This window comes from Cetorhinus maximus, chromosome 12, assembly GCF_964194155.1.
Source record: "Cetorhinus maximus chromosome 12, sCetMax3.hap1.1, whole genome shotgun sequence".
Lineage (NCBI taxonomy): Eukaryota > Metazoa > Chordata > Chondrichthyes > Lamniformes > Cetorhinidae > Cetorhinus > Cetorhinus maximus.
The window spans coordinates 55,030,378-55,045,670 of NC_135890.1; the positions used below are offsets into that span (position 1 = coordinate 55,030,378).

The 15,293-nt window shown below is 41.4% G+C and overlaps 1 protein-coding gene across 7 annotated transcripts in view; it reads right to left on the bottom strand.

Annotated features, from left to right (window-relative positions):
• Positions 1 to 15,293, bottom strand: part of sox5 (SRY-box transcription factor 5) — a 322,851-nt gene that overhangs the window by 248,172 nt on the left and 59,386 nt on the right. The window contains exon 1 of one of the 7 annotated variants that reach the window (XM_078553634.1): positions 8,775 to 8,862. The exons of the other annotated variants lie outside the window; for them this stretch is intronic. Within the exon in view, the coding sequence (XP_078409760.1) occupies positions 8,775 to 8,779 (5 nt within the window). The 5' untranslated portion in view covers positions 8,780 to 8,862. Of the gene's footprint in view, positions 1 to 8,774; positions 8,863 to 15,293 lie in introns of those variants that run through there. 7 annotated transcript variants of the gene reach the window in all.

Here is a 15,293-nt window from a genome sequence, read left to right on the forward strand (position 1 = left end):
TTAGGAACATAGGATCAGGGGTAGGCCATTCAGCCCATTGAGCCTGTTCCATCACTCAATTAAATCATGGCTGATCTGTAGTTCACTGGCATTTTTTAACGTCACTTATTGAAAGGGCAATGTTAGCAAGAATAATGCGAGGACTCTGCTCTTCCAAGAACATGCCGGAGAATTCATGACATCCATTTGAACAAACTAGATTGACAAGGGAGGCAAGTGTGTTACCCAATGGACCAAGCAGTTTTAAGCACATTGCATGTGCTTGAGGTGAGGGGGATGGGGGTTCCATTTTTTTCAATTTTATTTTCCATTTTTTTCCATTTCAGGTTCTCCAGGGAGATGATGGAATCAGTCACTCCACCAAGTCAATTATATAGGCTTCTTTGAGAAAATAACATTTTGGGATAGAGCACATGTGTAATTTGAGACATGATGTGCCATAAGTGTAGCAGATGACTTTGGACCTATGGCTCCCAAAGATTTCCACCACTGGAGTATTCCTGATCTCATGTTGGGGAACCTGTTCCATCGTTTCACCACTCACTCTCTGAAAAATTGCTTCCACAGTCTTGTTTTGAAGTTATGCCATCACCTCCCCCCAACCCCCATCCCCCTCACCCCAAGCACAGGCTGTGGCCTTTGGTTGTACTGTTCACAGAATAGCTTATCATGGTCTACATTATCTAGTCTCTTTAGTGTGCTAAAAACTGCTTGGTCCATTGGGTAACACTCCTGCCTCCCTTGTGTGCCTGTGAGTTTAAGCTGCAAAACCAAGACCCATCACTCTTAATATAGAGTGAAAACCCAGTGCAAAACTGAAGGTGGTCCCACGCATCACTGCAATGAGATGTAACGAGGCTCTGTAATTCTAAATAGAGTTAATCACTGGCTGCGCAAGATTCACACTTCAGCAGCTCGTCAAGTTAAGAGCATCTTTAAAGGGGGAAGCTATTAGATTTATGTTAGATTAGGAACTGGTAGATGGTAAAAAAAACCTAGGTTCATTTAGTTTGCCTTCTATCATTTTGCTACTTGCATGATACATCGAGAGTGAAGTAATTGGCTAATCATGGCCATCAATATCCATCAATTAATCTACAACATATCCAGACATGACATGTCAAGAAAGGCCTGGTTTTTACCAGGTCATTCTGCATGACCTGTGGGTTCCGTTTGTAACACCCTCTCCTGCGAAACACACATTTGTGGGTTTTCCTCCAACTCCAGAGACCTGAAGCCAAAACATTGCCTGACACCTCAACGCAGCACTGAGGGAATGCTGCATTGTTGGAGGCACTGTCTTTCTGGTGTTAACCGGATGTCCCATCTGCCCTCTCAGTTAGATGATAAAGATCCCACGGCATTATATGCAGAAGAACGAGGAGTTTTCCCTGGATTCCTGGCCAACATTTATCTCTTAACCAACATTAACCAATAATACTAAAACAGATTTTATGGTCATTTATCTCATTGTTGTTTGTGGGATCTTGCTGTGTGTAAATTGGCCTTTGTGTCCCTTACATTGAATCAGTGACTAAGCTTAAAAAGTATTTTATTAACAGCAACGGATTTTGGACATTCTGAAGTTGTGAAAGGGGTTATATACGTGCAAGTTAGTTCTTTCTTTCCCCTCTGTCTTTCTTCCTATTGGGATTGCAGGCTGGTAGCGTAAGGCCTGCACCTCAGCAATTGGTGGTTCTCATGTTCCACTGGCACCACTAGAAAAAGCAGCTCAAGTGTTTACAGACAGTGTCAAAGTGGGAACAGCCCCACAAAAATGCGCGTGCTAATTATCAGACAGACCTGTCATTCGTGACTGCATTGTTTCCTCTACGATATGCTTCAGAATACACCAGTTTTTTTTTACCACTGACTCATTTCTAATCAGTATCTATAATAATTATTGTTTTTAAATAAGTGCGTCTACTCCTTTCGACTGTCTGGAGTTAAGGCAGTCAAAATGAAACAGTACAGAAAGAGATGTGATTGACAGTTCTGTCACCTGAACCGTCCCCCGCCGCCCAATCTAACCTTGATTGAAACTTTCTGGGTGACATCTGTTCCATTGCAAACCAAGTGTTTGCAATTTTCTCCTCTCAAAAAAGGCAAAGTAATCCCTGACACCATTGTAATGATTAAGTGGGAGCCATAGAATGGCCATTTGCATACAGAATAATCAGCACTGAACAAGCACATTGTAACATAAATGCACACTTGCCAACCTTTTCATTATAAAAATAGGTAGGAGTATTTCTGCCACTCTAAAAGGTCCGCATACACAGTACATGACATCCATGTATCTCGAGACTTATTTCCAAAGGCCTTAAAGAGACAGATTTCTGCTAAGAAAGAATTGGCATTTATATAGCATCTTTCACAACCTCAGGACATCCCAAAACACTTTATAGCCAAATGAAGTTATTTTGAGTATAGTCACAATTGTAACGAAATAGCTAATTTGCTCCCATACTATCCTTTAAATAGTAACATGGAATTTTCAAAATTCAATCTCTGAATATAAGCATTGCTGGCAAGGCCAACATTTATTGACACTCCCTTGAAAAGGTGATGGTCTACCTTATTCAATGCAGCAGTTTGACACAACTGAGTTGCTCACTAAGCCAATTAAGAGGGCAGTTAAGAGTCGACTACATTGGTGTGGGAGTGGAGTCACATACTGTATAGGCCAAATGAGGTAAGGACAGCAAGTTTACTTTCCTAAAGGACGTTAGTTGAACCAGTTGGATTTTCACGACATCCAAAAAGCTTTTTTGCAGAAACAGATTTTATTTCCAGGTTCTGGCAGCTTGGTTTAAAATCTTTGGCTTTACTTTCAAGTCTCTCCATTGGTCTCTGAACAAATTAAGTTGAAGGATAGGCAAAGACTAGTTGGTCCATCAAGCCCACACCACACAGCTGTGACACCTTACCCCTCTTTGTGAAAACTTTTTCAGCCTTAACTCTCAGTATGTCCCCCCACCCCCACCCTTTCACCTCTGATCTATCATACATCCAACCAACATTCTGATCAACTATCAACGGCTTCAATCATTATGCCTCAGCATGGTGGATTTCATGTCTCCATACAAACTGAGACTCTCCCCAACTTTAAAAGCCTCCTCAAAAATTTTGAACCAAGCTTTTGGCTATTTCACCCATTCCCTTCCTCTTCCTTCTTTGATCATGTTGTTCATTGAATGTGTGCTTGAGTAAAACATTTTGCATACAACCCAGCAGAAGAACTGGCTCCCCTCTATTTTCTGCTGTACAGTATTGAGTTTGGAGGCTTTTTATAATTTTCTTTTTCTCCCAGACTTCTTCCCTTCCCTTTTTCCTTTCTTGAAGGCACGACTCCTTGTTGGGATGCAGTTGCTACCCAATCTTCTCCTCCCCCCAAACCCTTTAATAGGGACAGCTAATTAGTCGCAAGCTACTGACAAGATGCGACCTCAAGTTCCACAGACTGCTGAAAGAGGGTTGGCCCTGCTTTTTGGGCTGGTCAGCGGGCCCTCCACTGTGAAAACTAAATCCAGCCCATCGTTTAAATACTGGAGAAAGGAAGCATGGCTTATCCATTGGATGGGAGCTCCAATTATCCAAAATTCGCATCTGAAGCGCAGTGTCTTCAGCTACAACATTATTTTTTCATTTATATAACACTTTTAATGTTGTAAAATGTCCCAAAGTACTTCTCAGGAGCTTAATCAGACAGGAATTAACACCGAGCCAAAGAAGGAGACACTAGAATAAGTGACTAAAGTTTTAAGGAGAATCTTAAAGGAGGAGCAGGCAGCTGAAAGTGAAGGAATTTTACAGTTTAGGGCCTAGGTGACCGCCAGTGGTCAGAAGAAGGAAGTCAGGGTGCACAGGAGGTCAGAAATGAGGAATGCAGCATTCTTGGAGAATTGTAGGACTGGAAGAACTTACTGCAATAGAGTGGATTGTGGCAATGAAGGGATTTGAAACACATGGATGAGAAATTTAAATTTCAACTTCATTTATTGATTCCAAATAAGAACTATTGCAAATTAGACCCACCATCAGAGCAGTCAACACAAGGCATCTTCTACATGTGTCATTTTCAAGCATCCTTTATTCTGACAAGGCATAAAATGAGCACCGCCAACCCCCCCCACCCCAACCCACCCCTCTCCCCACCACCCTAACACCACCACCACCACCGTCTACCTGCTCTGTTGCTTTAGGTAGATTGTTTAAAGGTCCCATTGCACTATTCAGGGATTTTTCCAAAACATAGATTAACTGGTCAATCATTTCTCTGCCATTTATGGGATATTGATAGGAGCAGAATAGTTGTCCTACATAATAACAGTCACTGCACTTCAGAGCAACCCATGTATATGAAACTCTCTGGGGTGGCTTTGAGTTGCAATTAAACCCTGATTTGTATACATTCGTGAGACTCCCAACTGCTTCCAATAGGTACCTCAGCCACCTAAATGCGGTGAGCAGTTAAAATGACGGTCAGTGCGATTACAGCGGAAACAGGAGTAGCTAGGCTGAATGCTGAGTAGGTTGCATTAAAATCGGTCTAATGGTTGAAAATGGAAAACAGTGTTCACATGTCTTACATTGAAGGGCCAACAGGCATTTATGAATTCCATGAATCCTCATTCTCTCTCTCATTCTCTTCCTCTTCCTATTTGCTTTCTTTCTGCAGCCTGCCTTAGTATGAGGCCAATCGACACTTTCTCCTTTAGCTACATTAAACACATTTAAACCACTCACCCTGAAATAGCCCACGTGTTCAACTCTCTGTCACCCTCCAGTAAGAAAAAAACAGGAAAAATGACACAAGCAGGTGAGTAAGAGATTGCAATCTGACAAGAGTTTCCCATTAGCAACAACTTGCATTACACGGAGACTTAAGTACAGGATAATGTCCCAAAGCACTTCACAATTGGCCCAAACAGCAATTCTTTTATGCCGCCACTATTCCATTCAGAGGCCAGTACGATGTTGGATTTGATGCCAGATTAGTGCCCCATTCCCTGTTTCATCTGTCAGTTGTGGCTCAGTGGGAAGCACACATGCTTGAGTTTCTAAAGTTGTGAGTTCAGATCCCGTTCCAGAGACCTAAGCACAAAATCTAGGCTGACAGTCCAGTGCAGTAATGAGGGAGTGTTGTACTGCTGTATTGAAGGTGATGTCTTTTGGGTGAGGCCCAGGCTGTCCTCTCAAGTTCACCAATTTCCTTTAGGGAAGGAAATCTGCCGTGCTTACCTGGTCTGGCCTACAAGAGACTCCTGACCCAAAGCAATGTGGTTGATTCTTAACTATCTGCTGAAATGGCCTAGGAAGCCACTCAGTTCAAGGGCAATTAGGGATGGGCAACAGATGCTGGCCTTGCCAGTGGCATCTGGGTCCAACGATCGAATAAATGAAGAGGACCTAAAAGATCCAATGGCACCATTTTGAAGAACAAAACAGTACCCTGACCAATACTTATCTCACAACCGACGTCACAAGCAAAGATTATACAACCCATTATCGCATTCCAGTTTGTAGGAGCTTGCTATGTACAAATTGGCTGCTGTGTTTTCTATATTACAACAGTGAACATGCTTCAAAAGGTTGTAATGTGCTTTAGGACATCCTGTGGTCATAAAAGTAACTGTAAGAATGCAAGTCTGTCTGTCTATCTTTCTGTCTTTCTTCTTCTAACTCACCATACTGTACCCTCTGCAATATAAAATCCTAACCCTACAAGTGCCCATGTTCCACCAATCCTCAGATGCTGCCTTAACTTCTAACTTTAGAAAGCTGTCTCTCGGACAAATCAATGTCTATACACACGTTCAGGAGGAAACAAATATAAAAGATAACACTACGGCATTGTCAAGAGTATCTAGTGCTACTGGAGTAACTCTTCTCAATCCATTCCCCTGAGCCTAGACTACATCATGACAACCAACAAGAGGATACAATTCCTGATGCTTCGCCACCCCCATTACCCTCCAGTCCATTGCTACACTTCATACCTTGCATTCATACATGAACAGAATCAAAGATAAAACAAATTGGATGAGCATCTGAGAGAAAAACTTTGCATTCTTACAGGGAAAGGACAAAGGAGTGGGCCTAGCCGAGTTGTTCTTGCTGAGAGCCAACATGGACACAGTGGGCCGAATAACCTCCTTCTGCACTGTAACCGTTCTATGATTGTATTAAATCACATGCTAACAACAATAACTTGCATTTATATAGCACCTTTAACATAGTAAGAATCCTGAGGCGTATCACTAGAGTGCAATCAGATGGAAATTGACAACGGGTCGAAGAAGAAGACATTAGGGCAGGTAACCAGAAACTTGATCAAAGAATTTTGTCATAAGGAGCATCTTAAAGGAGGAGAGAGAGGTGGAGAGATAAAGAGGTTAAAAAAGTTAATTGCAAAGATTAGGACCTAGACAGCTAAAGGCCTGGCCTCTAATTGTGGGGGGATGTAAATAAGGGATACACAATTGGGCAGAATTGGAGGATTGTAGGCCTGGTGGAGGTTACAGAAACAAGGATCAGAATTTTTAAATTGAGACCTTGATTTAGTGTCCACAAATCAATTGGACAGGGCCAATGTCAGACTTCTGCATAACCAGAGCTGCAGCCCTTGCAATCTGGACCGATAGTGATGGTCACATGAGGTTGTTCCTTTGTACAGTTCTTTCAGCACATTTTGGAACAGTGTGTTTAGTGTTATCTTATTCCTGCACTTTGAACAGCGAAAAACAGAATCATCATAAACAAAATGTCAAATTCAGAAAAACATTCGCCTGTATTTTAAATGTGGAATTCAGCGTCTAAACCCCAACACCTGCTGCTATAATTACACAAGACAAATCCTGCAAACTGCGCTACAAAGCATGCATATAATTTCACCCACTGGTCTAGCTGGGGAAATCTGGTGCTTTGTCTTCAAACCAGACACAATTCTAAAACCAGTCTGAATATCATTTGAAGGTTTAATACCTGCCATTTGTGGCTTATTAACTCATTCGCTACAAGCTACCACTGTGATGTTACTTCCCATAGCTCCCCTGCCACGTTAAGATGCCATCTGGTGCCCACTGCAACTGAGAACTTTACCTATCCAGAGAATATCCCCAAATGCCCTCTTCAGCAGTGAATGAGTTGGGGTACTTTGAATTCAAACTTTCGCTTCAAGGCAGGACAGGAGAGTGTAACTTGTGTCTGCCTGTGCGTTATATTTAACGCACTTCCAGAACGTAGAGAATTGTCACATATTAGCAAAGTGGTTCCACTTAAATGAAGATAATCCCATCATTTCCATTGCTGCTTCTGCATCCCTTATTTTCCTCTTCAATCTTTTCAGTAGCAGGAGCCCTTTGAGACCTCTACACTGTAGCTGGAGAGTTTACTACATAAAAAGCGCTATACAAATGCAGGCTGTTAAGGTCACAGAAGCCAGAGGTCGTGTCACTTTTGGCTGCCTAACCAACATTGGCCATATTTCTTAGTCTGAAATAGATCAATGTAGAGACTTTCCATGCGTTCACTGTGAATAAGTAAGAAACCAAGGCCCAGAGACTCACATTCTAAACCTGGGCTCATTTTCCCTTTCAGCATCTGAAACTCTGGATAAATGGACCAGTTAAAAAGTATAACCAGTTATAACCTTTATAACTGGTTATACTTTATACCCAAACTCATAGCATGGAAGATTTAACCCCTTGTCCATACATCACTGCCACGGTAATATTAGGAAATGAGAATTGGATGATTCTATAACTGAATTCTTCTGAAGTTTAAACCTGTTTTCTGATGATTAAAAAACAAATTACTTGCTAAATTATTTTCCAGGAGAATTCAGGTAAGCTCATTTATGTGCGTTCCATTTTAATAGCCTATTCTCTGCCTGTCTGAAGTGAAGAAGGGCACAGAGGACCTTTTGCAGCTGGCTTGTCAGCATGAAGCCAGGCTTATCCCCCAGATTTGACTCCCTTCCTCCTCAATGGCCAGCCTTGTCTCAGTGGTGGCACACATGCCTTGGAGTGCAAAAGATATGAGATCATGCCTCATTCCATTGAGACTGACACTCTAGTGCAGTACTGAAGGTACGCTCCACTGCCAAGTGTCATCTTGTGTATGAACCATTAAACTGAGGCCCCTGTCTTCCCTGTCAGATGTATGTAAAATATTGCATGACACTATTTTACAGGAGAGCTGGTAAGTTTCCCCTGGTGTCCTGGTAAATGTTTATCCCTGAACTAATATCACTAAAGAACAGATTATCTGGTCACTATCACAGTGCTGTTTGTGGGAGTTTCCTATGTGCAAAGTGGCTATTACTTCTCTTACATTGCAACAATAACTATACTTGTACTGCATTTGCTTTAAAACTATTTTGGGACACCATAAAAGGCAATATATGTGCAAGTTCTTTCTTTCCTTCACTTTTACCTCTCCCTGATGGTTAAGTCTCATTCTTCATTCCAATGTTCAATTCGAATCAGGTCCTCAAGTTTGGAACTGACTGGAGAGGAATTCAATCCTGCATCCATGCCCACTCTTTGGACATGTAGCTTTATGTGCAGCATTTCTGTATCATCCACAAAGAATCCCTTGACTTACTTCCATGCCTTTTACAGTTTGGACCACCTGATCCGCTGACAAAGTTTGATAAGCTCATGAAGGCCAGGCTCAGTTAAACTAGCTGAAGATATTGTGCAATGGAGTTAAACTAAATAATCAGAAGAGGTGCATGTTCACCATGGTTAATACTTTATGGGAATTACCTCATTTTATTTCTGTTTTCATGGACGAATCTGTGAATCTGCCAGGAGTAACCTCATCACGACAGAACACACGGTCCATAAACATCTGAAACATAAATTCTCTTTCAGATCCACTGTGGCTGCATTTGGGACAAATCAGAATATTGCTGGTTTTCCACTGTTTTATTGTGGAAACAGTTCTTAACGATAGTATACAAACTTATGCCGATTCTGAAGCCATTCAGATTTTATAAAGTAATTTTCTTGTCAGTTTTTTTCTTTCCGCCTTCCTAAGGTACAGAGCGCTGGTGCCAAACATAGAGTTGCCAACCCTCCAGGATTGTCCTGGAGACTCCAGGAATCAATGAGTAATCGCCTGGACACTGCTGCAAGCAACTCAGGCGAAAAATGTTTTTTTTATTCATTCCCGGGACGTGGGTGTCTCTGGCAAGTCCCTCATTTGTTGCTCATTGCTAGGTACCCTGAGAAGATAGTGGTGGAACTGAATGGCTTCAGAGGGCAGTTAAATGTGGGATTGGAGTCACACACAGGCCAGACAGCAGGTTTCATTCACTCGAGGATATTAGTGAACCAGTTGGGTTCTTTTTATGACAATCCAACAGCTTCGTGGTCGTTTTTACTGAAACCAGCTGTTTATTTCCAGATTTAATTGTTTTTAAACTGACTTTTGTTAAAATTCAAATTCTCAAACTGTCATGCTGAGATTTTTCACATGTTTAAATAAAAAAGAACTCCTGGATTATTAGCCCAGTAACATTACAGCTACGTTACCATGCCTCTCACTCAGTAAGTTGGAAATATAAAATCAATCTGTGGAGCCAGCTCTTTGACAAAGCTTCTGGTCACCTTTCACTTCATATTTTCAATAATGCAATCTCCTCTTCTCCCTCCCATTGCCCCACCGTGCCTCGTTGAAGCACATTGGGAAGTTTTTTTTACTATTAAAAGCGCTATACAAATTAAAATTGTTATGATGTATAATTGCATAAAAGCTTTGAATTAATAATAAAAAGTGACCTCATCATTCTGATTGAAAGGAAACACATAATTGAAATCCAGCTAAATGCCTGCAGTGTGCATAATCCCTATGAAGGATCTAACATGAATCGTAGGGGGGTTTCAAGTTGTTGCATTGCAACTCCAGACAGTGTTATTAGAAAGGTCTATACAGTACCAAAATGGGATCAATACAGGACAATGGACAACATCCTTGTCCATTCAGACTGTCCACACAACTCTATCAAATGTCTCTTTCTCTCTTTCCCTCATGGTCGAGGTTGTCGAACAATAGCCGGAGACTTAAAGCAGATTTACGTGCACCGTATTTGCACAGGACAAACTATTCTTTTATCCCGCTGAACTGGGTGTGAGAGAAAAAGCTGAACCATTACAGCTCTCAGTGCAGAGTACATTGAATGGAGATTTGCAGATCACTAAGTCTCCCGATTAGGGTTAACCGCTTTAATTAAATAGGAATGACACCCAAAATAATAATAAGAAAAAGTCCTCGTAAAATGATGAGAATTCAGCTTGGTTCGGAAAGGGGGTGAGGCGGGAACAAATTAAGTGTGGAAACATTGAGATAGAAAACCTTGCATCCCGACCCTCCCATTGAAGTTTATCCTCAACGCAATTGGGAAACTTGTTAGAAGCCAACCTTCAAATCTGGCATATTACAGTTTTCTATATGTATGTAACATATATATACAATACAGTTGAACTTTCTCTCTTTTAGATTTCAGTCCAAAGATTTGTCGTGGGGTGGTAGAGAAACAGTATACAGGCAGCGTTTTGTGGTTTAATTAGCATGGAATACGGGCCCTTTCATGTGTAATTCAGAACATGAACACCTGGTGTGTGGCACATCAAAGCACAGGAAAAAACATGGAACAATACAACAGAGGCCGAGGACAACAGAATGAGATAAGACAAAATGTCTACGTCTGACCTCCAAACCTGCTACAAATAAACCTATAGGCTGCATCACCTAATGGGAGGGGGGCTCCTTAAAGACGACTTTTTATTTCGATTTGATTATTTAAAAATAAACTCAAATTAAAAGAGAGGGGGAGTCTAAAAAATATAAGGTGAAGTATTACTTTCTCTGTAGTGACAGAGTTCGCAGCCTTTTTCAAATGCTCACTGTTAATTTGCAGTGAGGAATGTGTCACATATTATAAACCCTCCAATACACAAACATCTCCATCCCCCCCCCACCCCTTTCACAGAAACCAACACCAGACAACAGCCTCACAAACTGCTCAGCTGCAACTGTTCCAAGTCGAATAATTACAACTTGTCAAAAAGAATTAATTTTCCCATTTCTCATAAAGATGTGTAAAAATTACCATGTTATTATACACTGACACTCTCCGGAGGCGAGTACAGAATTTAATTTTGAATTCTTTCCGCACATTAAATTAAATCCATAAATAAGAGTTTAGGCATTCAGTTGGAAGCATATGTTCGTTAGGAGAACGACATCAGACACACGCTGTAATGGCTGTTGTAATGTTTTAATAGCTCCGTTCTTCTAAGCACCAATAAATTTACATGATCATAACAATCCAAGGCATAAGGGAAGCCCATTACTGTCTGTGCAAAAGCAACAATGTTAACAGGGGGAGAAAAAGGGAAAATGCTTTTAAATAAAATTAGAGCAGCGCATCTCAGCTACTGCTGTTCGGCTGAATCAATGCAAATTCTTAATAGATGCTATCATTTGACCAAACCCAGAATCATTTCTTCGAAAGGGTGTCCATTGTAGTACGTGGGGCTCACTGATCGAAACTTGTGTGCTGAAAGGAAAATTGGGCTACTTAGCAGTCAATGTTTCATTACAATCCAGCAGCTTTGCGCTTGAACAAAAAGTTGGCAAGAAATAAAAATTTCGCCTGCGCGGCCTTTTTACTTGAAAGGGGCTTGGTTTATATTTGTTCACTTGGTGGGGGGAGGGGGGAGGTCGGGGGTGGGGGGGGTGTCTGGAAAAGAGCACCCCAATTGTATTCCGTTACCAGTCAGAATGGACCCACTTTATGCAAAATGATTGGTAAAAAGAATATCTTCTAATTCTACTCCGTTCCTCTCTAGGCGTTGAACCACTCTGGTGCAAGGAGGTTTGTGGATATATGTTTCTTAGTTATCTTTATTTGGATCAGTGAGCTAACGCCATGTATATACTGTGGGGTGTCTAATATACTTGAGGTATTCAATGAGTTAAAGCGTGTGTGTATATATAAAGTGCTCCCTTCCCTGCCTCACACGCAGCGTGAGGTGAAACCTGACGAGGAGTGACTGTTCTTACCAGATGTCCAGACTATCAGTGGGATTGTGCAGCTCATTGCAACAGCGGGCTATCATTTCAACCTTTGTTGCCGCGGCTGCAGTCTCTCCTGTGTTAGCGAGTTAACAACAGAAATAAGGAGAAACACACAAAAAAAAACTGCAGAGTAAGTTCTCCCCATTTCCTGATCTAACGTTAGTCTAACGCTGTATTTTTTTTTACAAGTAACCTATCCTCTAATAGCACATCAGGTATGTTGCACATTGCTCATATGGGCATGTATTACTCCCAGTGATGATATATTACAGAATCACCCAGTAAAAGCTTCAGTCTCAGGTCACCTATCTAAATCACGGGGGAAGTCACATTTAAACAGTGGTTGTGTGCACACAGTTGTCACACGGCTAAGTTTACCTGGCGGGGATAAAATGACTAGACAGGCGGAGGAGATTTACGAGAATGATGCCAGGGAAGAGGGATTACAGTTATGTGGAGAGACTAGACAAACTGGGATTGTTCTCTTTAGAGCCTAGAAGGTTAAGAGGAGATTCAATAGAAGTGTTCAAAATTGTGAGGGGTTTGGATTTAGAGTAGTAAGGGGGGGATTGTTTCCAGCGGCGGAAGCATAGGGAACTAAAGGGCACAGATTTAAAATGATTGACAGAAAAGCAGAGGAAATTTAGGACGATTTCTTTTTTAACTGAGCGAGTTATGATTTGGAATGCACTGCCTGAAAAGGTGATGAAAGCAGATTGATTTGTACCCTCAGAAGTTTACTTTAAAGGGCGGGGTGGGGGGGGGGGGGGAGTAGGACATTGGGGAAAGATTGGGGGTCGGGACAAATGGGATAGCTCTTTCAGAGGGGCAGCACAGTCATGATGGGCCGACTGACCTCCTTCTGTGCTAAATGATGCTATGATTCTATGTTTCTCAGCAAACTGGTGCACTTTGGTTGAGTCTGATGCCCCATTAAAAATCTATCTGTGGTTCGGGAGTGCTATTGGGATTGCATCTAGTTGGATGAAACCAGTTTCGTTTCATTCTAGAATAAGTGGAGTGAAACGTCTCATGGTGTGAACTCATCCAGTCCAGATGTGAACCCACATCGATATTTATAGAGTACTTGGTTTTGGTTTATGGGAAAAATCACCATGGTAGCTGGTGCCAAATTGTGATGACCATATAAATCAAACAAATAATCATAATGCATAACAGTTATGGATAATAATTAAAATAAAGTATAAAATAATAGAAAGATTGAACAAATATGAACATTTCAGTATCCAAATAATTACAATACAATAATTTCCATAGTGTTAGGGATAAACCTTTCCACACCAGCTCATTTCCTTACAAGGTGAGGAAGCTGCCATACCATCACTGTACCATCATACACCCCTCAGCCAGCTACCAGACTATCAGTTCATGAACTTGGAGGATGGCCCTCACCTCAATCTCATTGATTAGAGGCATGAGTCCATGGTTATGGCAGAATGGGGAGGTGGTGATGGCAGTGGTTTAGTTCAGGTCGATCATTCAGAGTGCTTCTATCTTAAAGCCCCCTGAATGCGATGATTTGTACAGGGGGTGATGCCAGATCTGCGTAGGTATAACTATCAGGAAAGATTAAACAGACTAAAGTCCTTTTTTTCTAGGAAGGATAAGGCTGTGGGGGGTGGGGGGTGGCATTATTGAGGTTGTGGGATTAGACATAGAGAAGATGTTTTCACTGATGGGGGAGATGAAAATTAGTGGCCATAAATATAAGATAGACATTAATAAACCCAGTAGGGAATTCTGGAGATATTTCTTTATCCAGAGTGTGCGTGGAATGTGGAGCTTGCTACCACAAAGAGTAATTGAAGCAAATGGCAGGGATGCATTTAAGGGGTAACTGGATAAACACATGAGGAAGAAAGGAATAGAACAATATATTGATAGGGTTTAATGAAAAGCGATGGAAGTAGGTTTGTCCAGAGTATAAACACTGGTATGGACCAGCTGGGCCGCACAACCTGTTTCTGTACCGTAAATTCTGTGTTAATTCTATGTGAGGTAAAAACTCATTGGGAATTGGAGCCTCAGTTGGGAGCATGGACTCCATGCTGCTCTATGCTAGGGGGCGCTTTGGGTTCAATTACCTGTCAGAAGGATGTCTACAATGACAATGGCACAAGGTTAGGCCAAGCAACACTGAATCAAATTCAATTCACAAAAATTAGACATTAGCAGAAAAGCTGAGGATTTCAGAATAATAGCACGAGTGGCATCAATATGAAATTATTTCAGCACAATACCCAATGAGTGACTGGGTATATTATTTAGGTTTTATAGTAGACTGGATGGCAATATTAATAATAAAAGGTTGAACAAAAGGGATAAAAATTTATAATCATAGAATGGTTACAGCGCAGAAGGAGACCATTTTTCCCCTCATATCTGTCCTGGCCCTCTGCGGGAACAATTCATCTGGTGCCACGCCCCTAACTTTTCCCTGTAATGGCAAATTTTTCCTTTTCAGATAATGATCTAATTGCCTTCTGAAAGCCTCAATTGACAATGTCTCCACCACACTCTCAGTCAGTGCATCCCAGATCCTAATAACTCACCGCATGAAAAAGTTTTTCCTCATGTTCGCCATTGCTTCATTCGCCAATTTCCTTAAGTCTGTGTCCTTTGGTTCTCAAATCTTCCACCAATGGGAATATTTTCTCCCAATCTATTCTGTCCAGACCCCTCATGATTTTGAACACCTCTATCAAATCTCCTCTCAACCTTTGCTTCTCCAAGGAGAACAGTCCCAATTTCTCCAATCTTTCTCCATAACTGAAGTTCCTTATTCCTTGGACCATTCTCGTGAATCTTTTCTGCACCCCCTCTAATGCCTTCACATACTTCCTAAAGCATGGCACTCAGAACTAGACACACTACTCCAATTGAGGCTGAACCAGTGTTTTATACAAGTTCAACATAACTTCTTTGCTTTTGTACTCTATGGCTCTATTGATAAAGCCCAGGATCTCACATACTTTAACAGCCATGCTCTCAAATTGTTCTGCTGCCTTCAATGATTTTTGCACATATATACCCAGGTCTCTCTGCTCCTGCACCCGCTTTGGAATTATACCCTTTATTTTATCTTGTCTCACTGTATTCTTCCTACCAAAATGAATCATTTCACACTTCTCTGCATTAAATTTCACCTGCCTCTTGTCTGTACATTCCATCAACCTGTC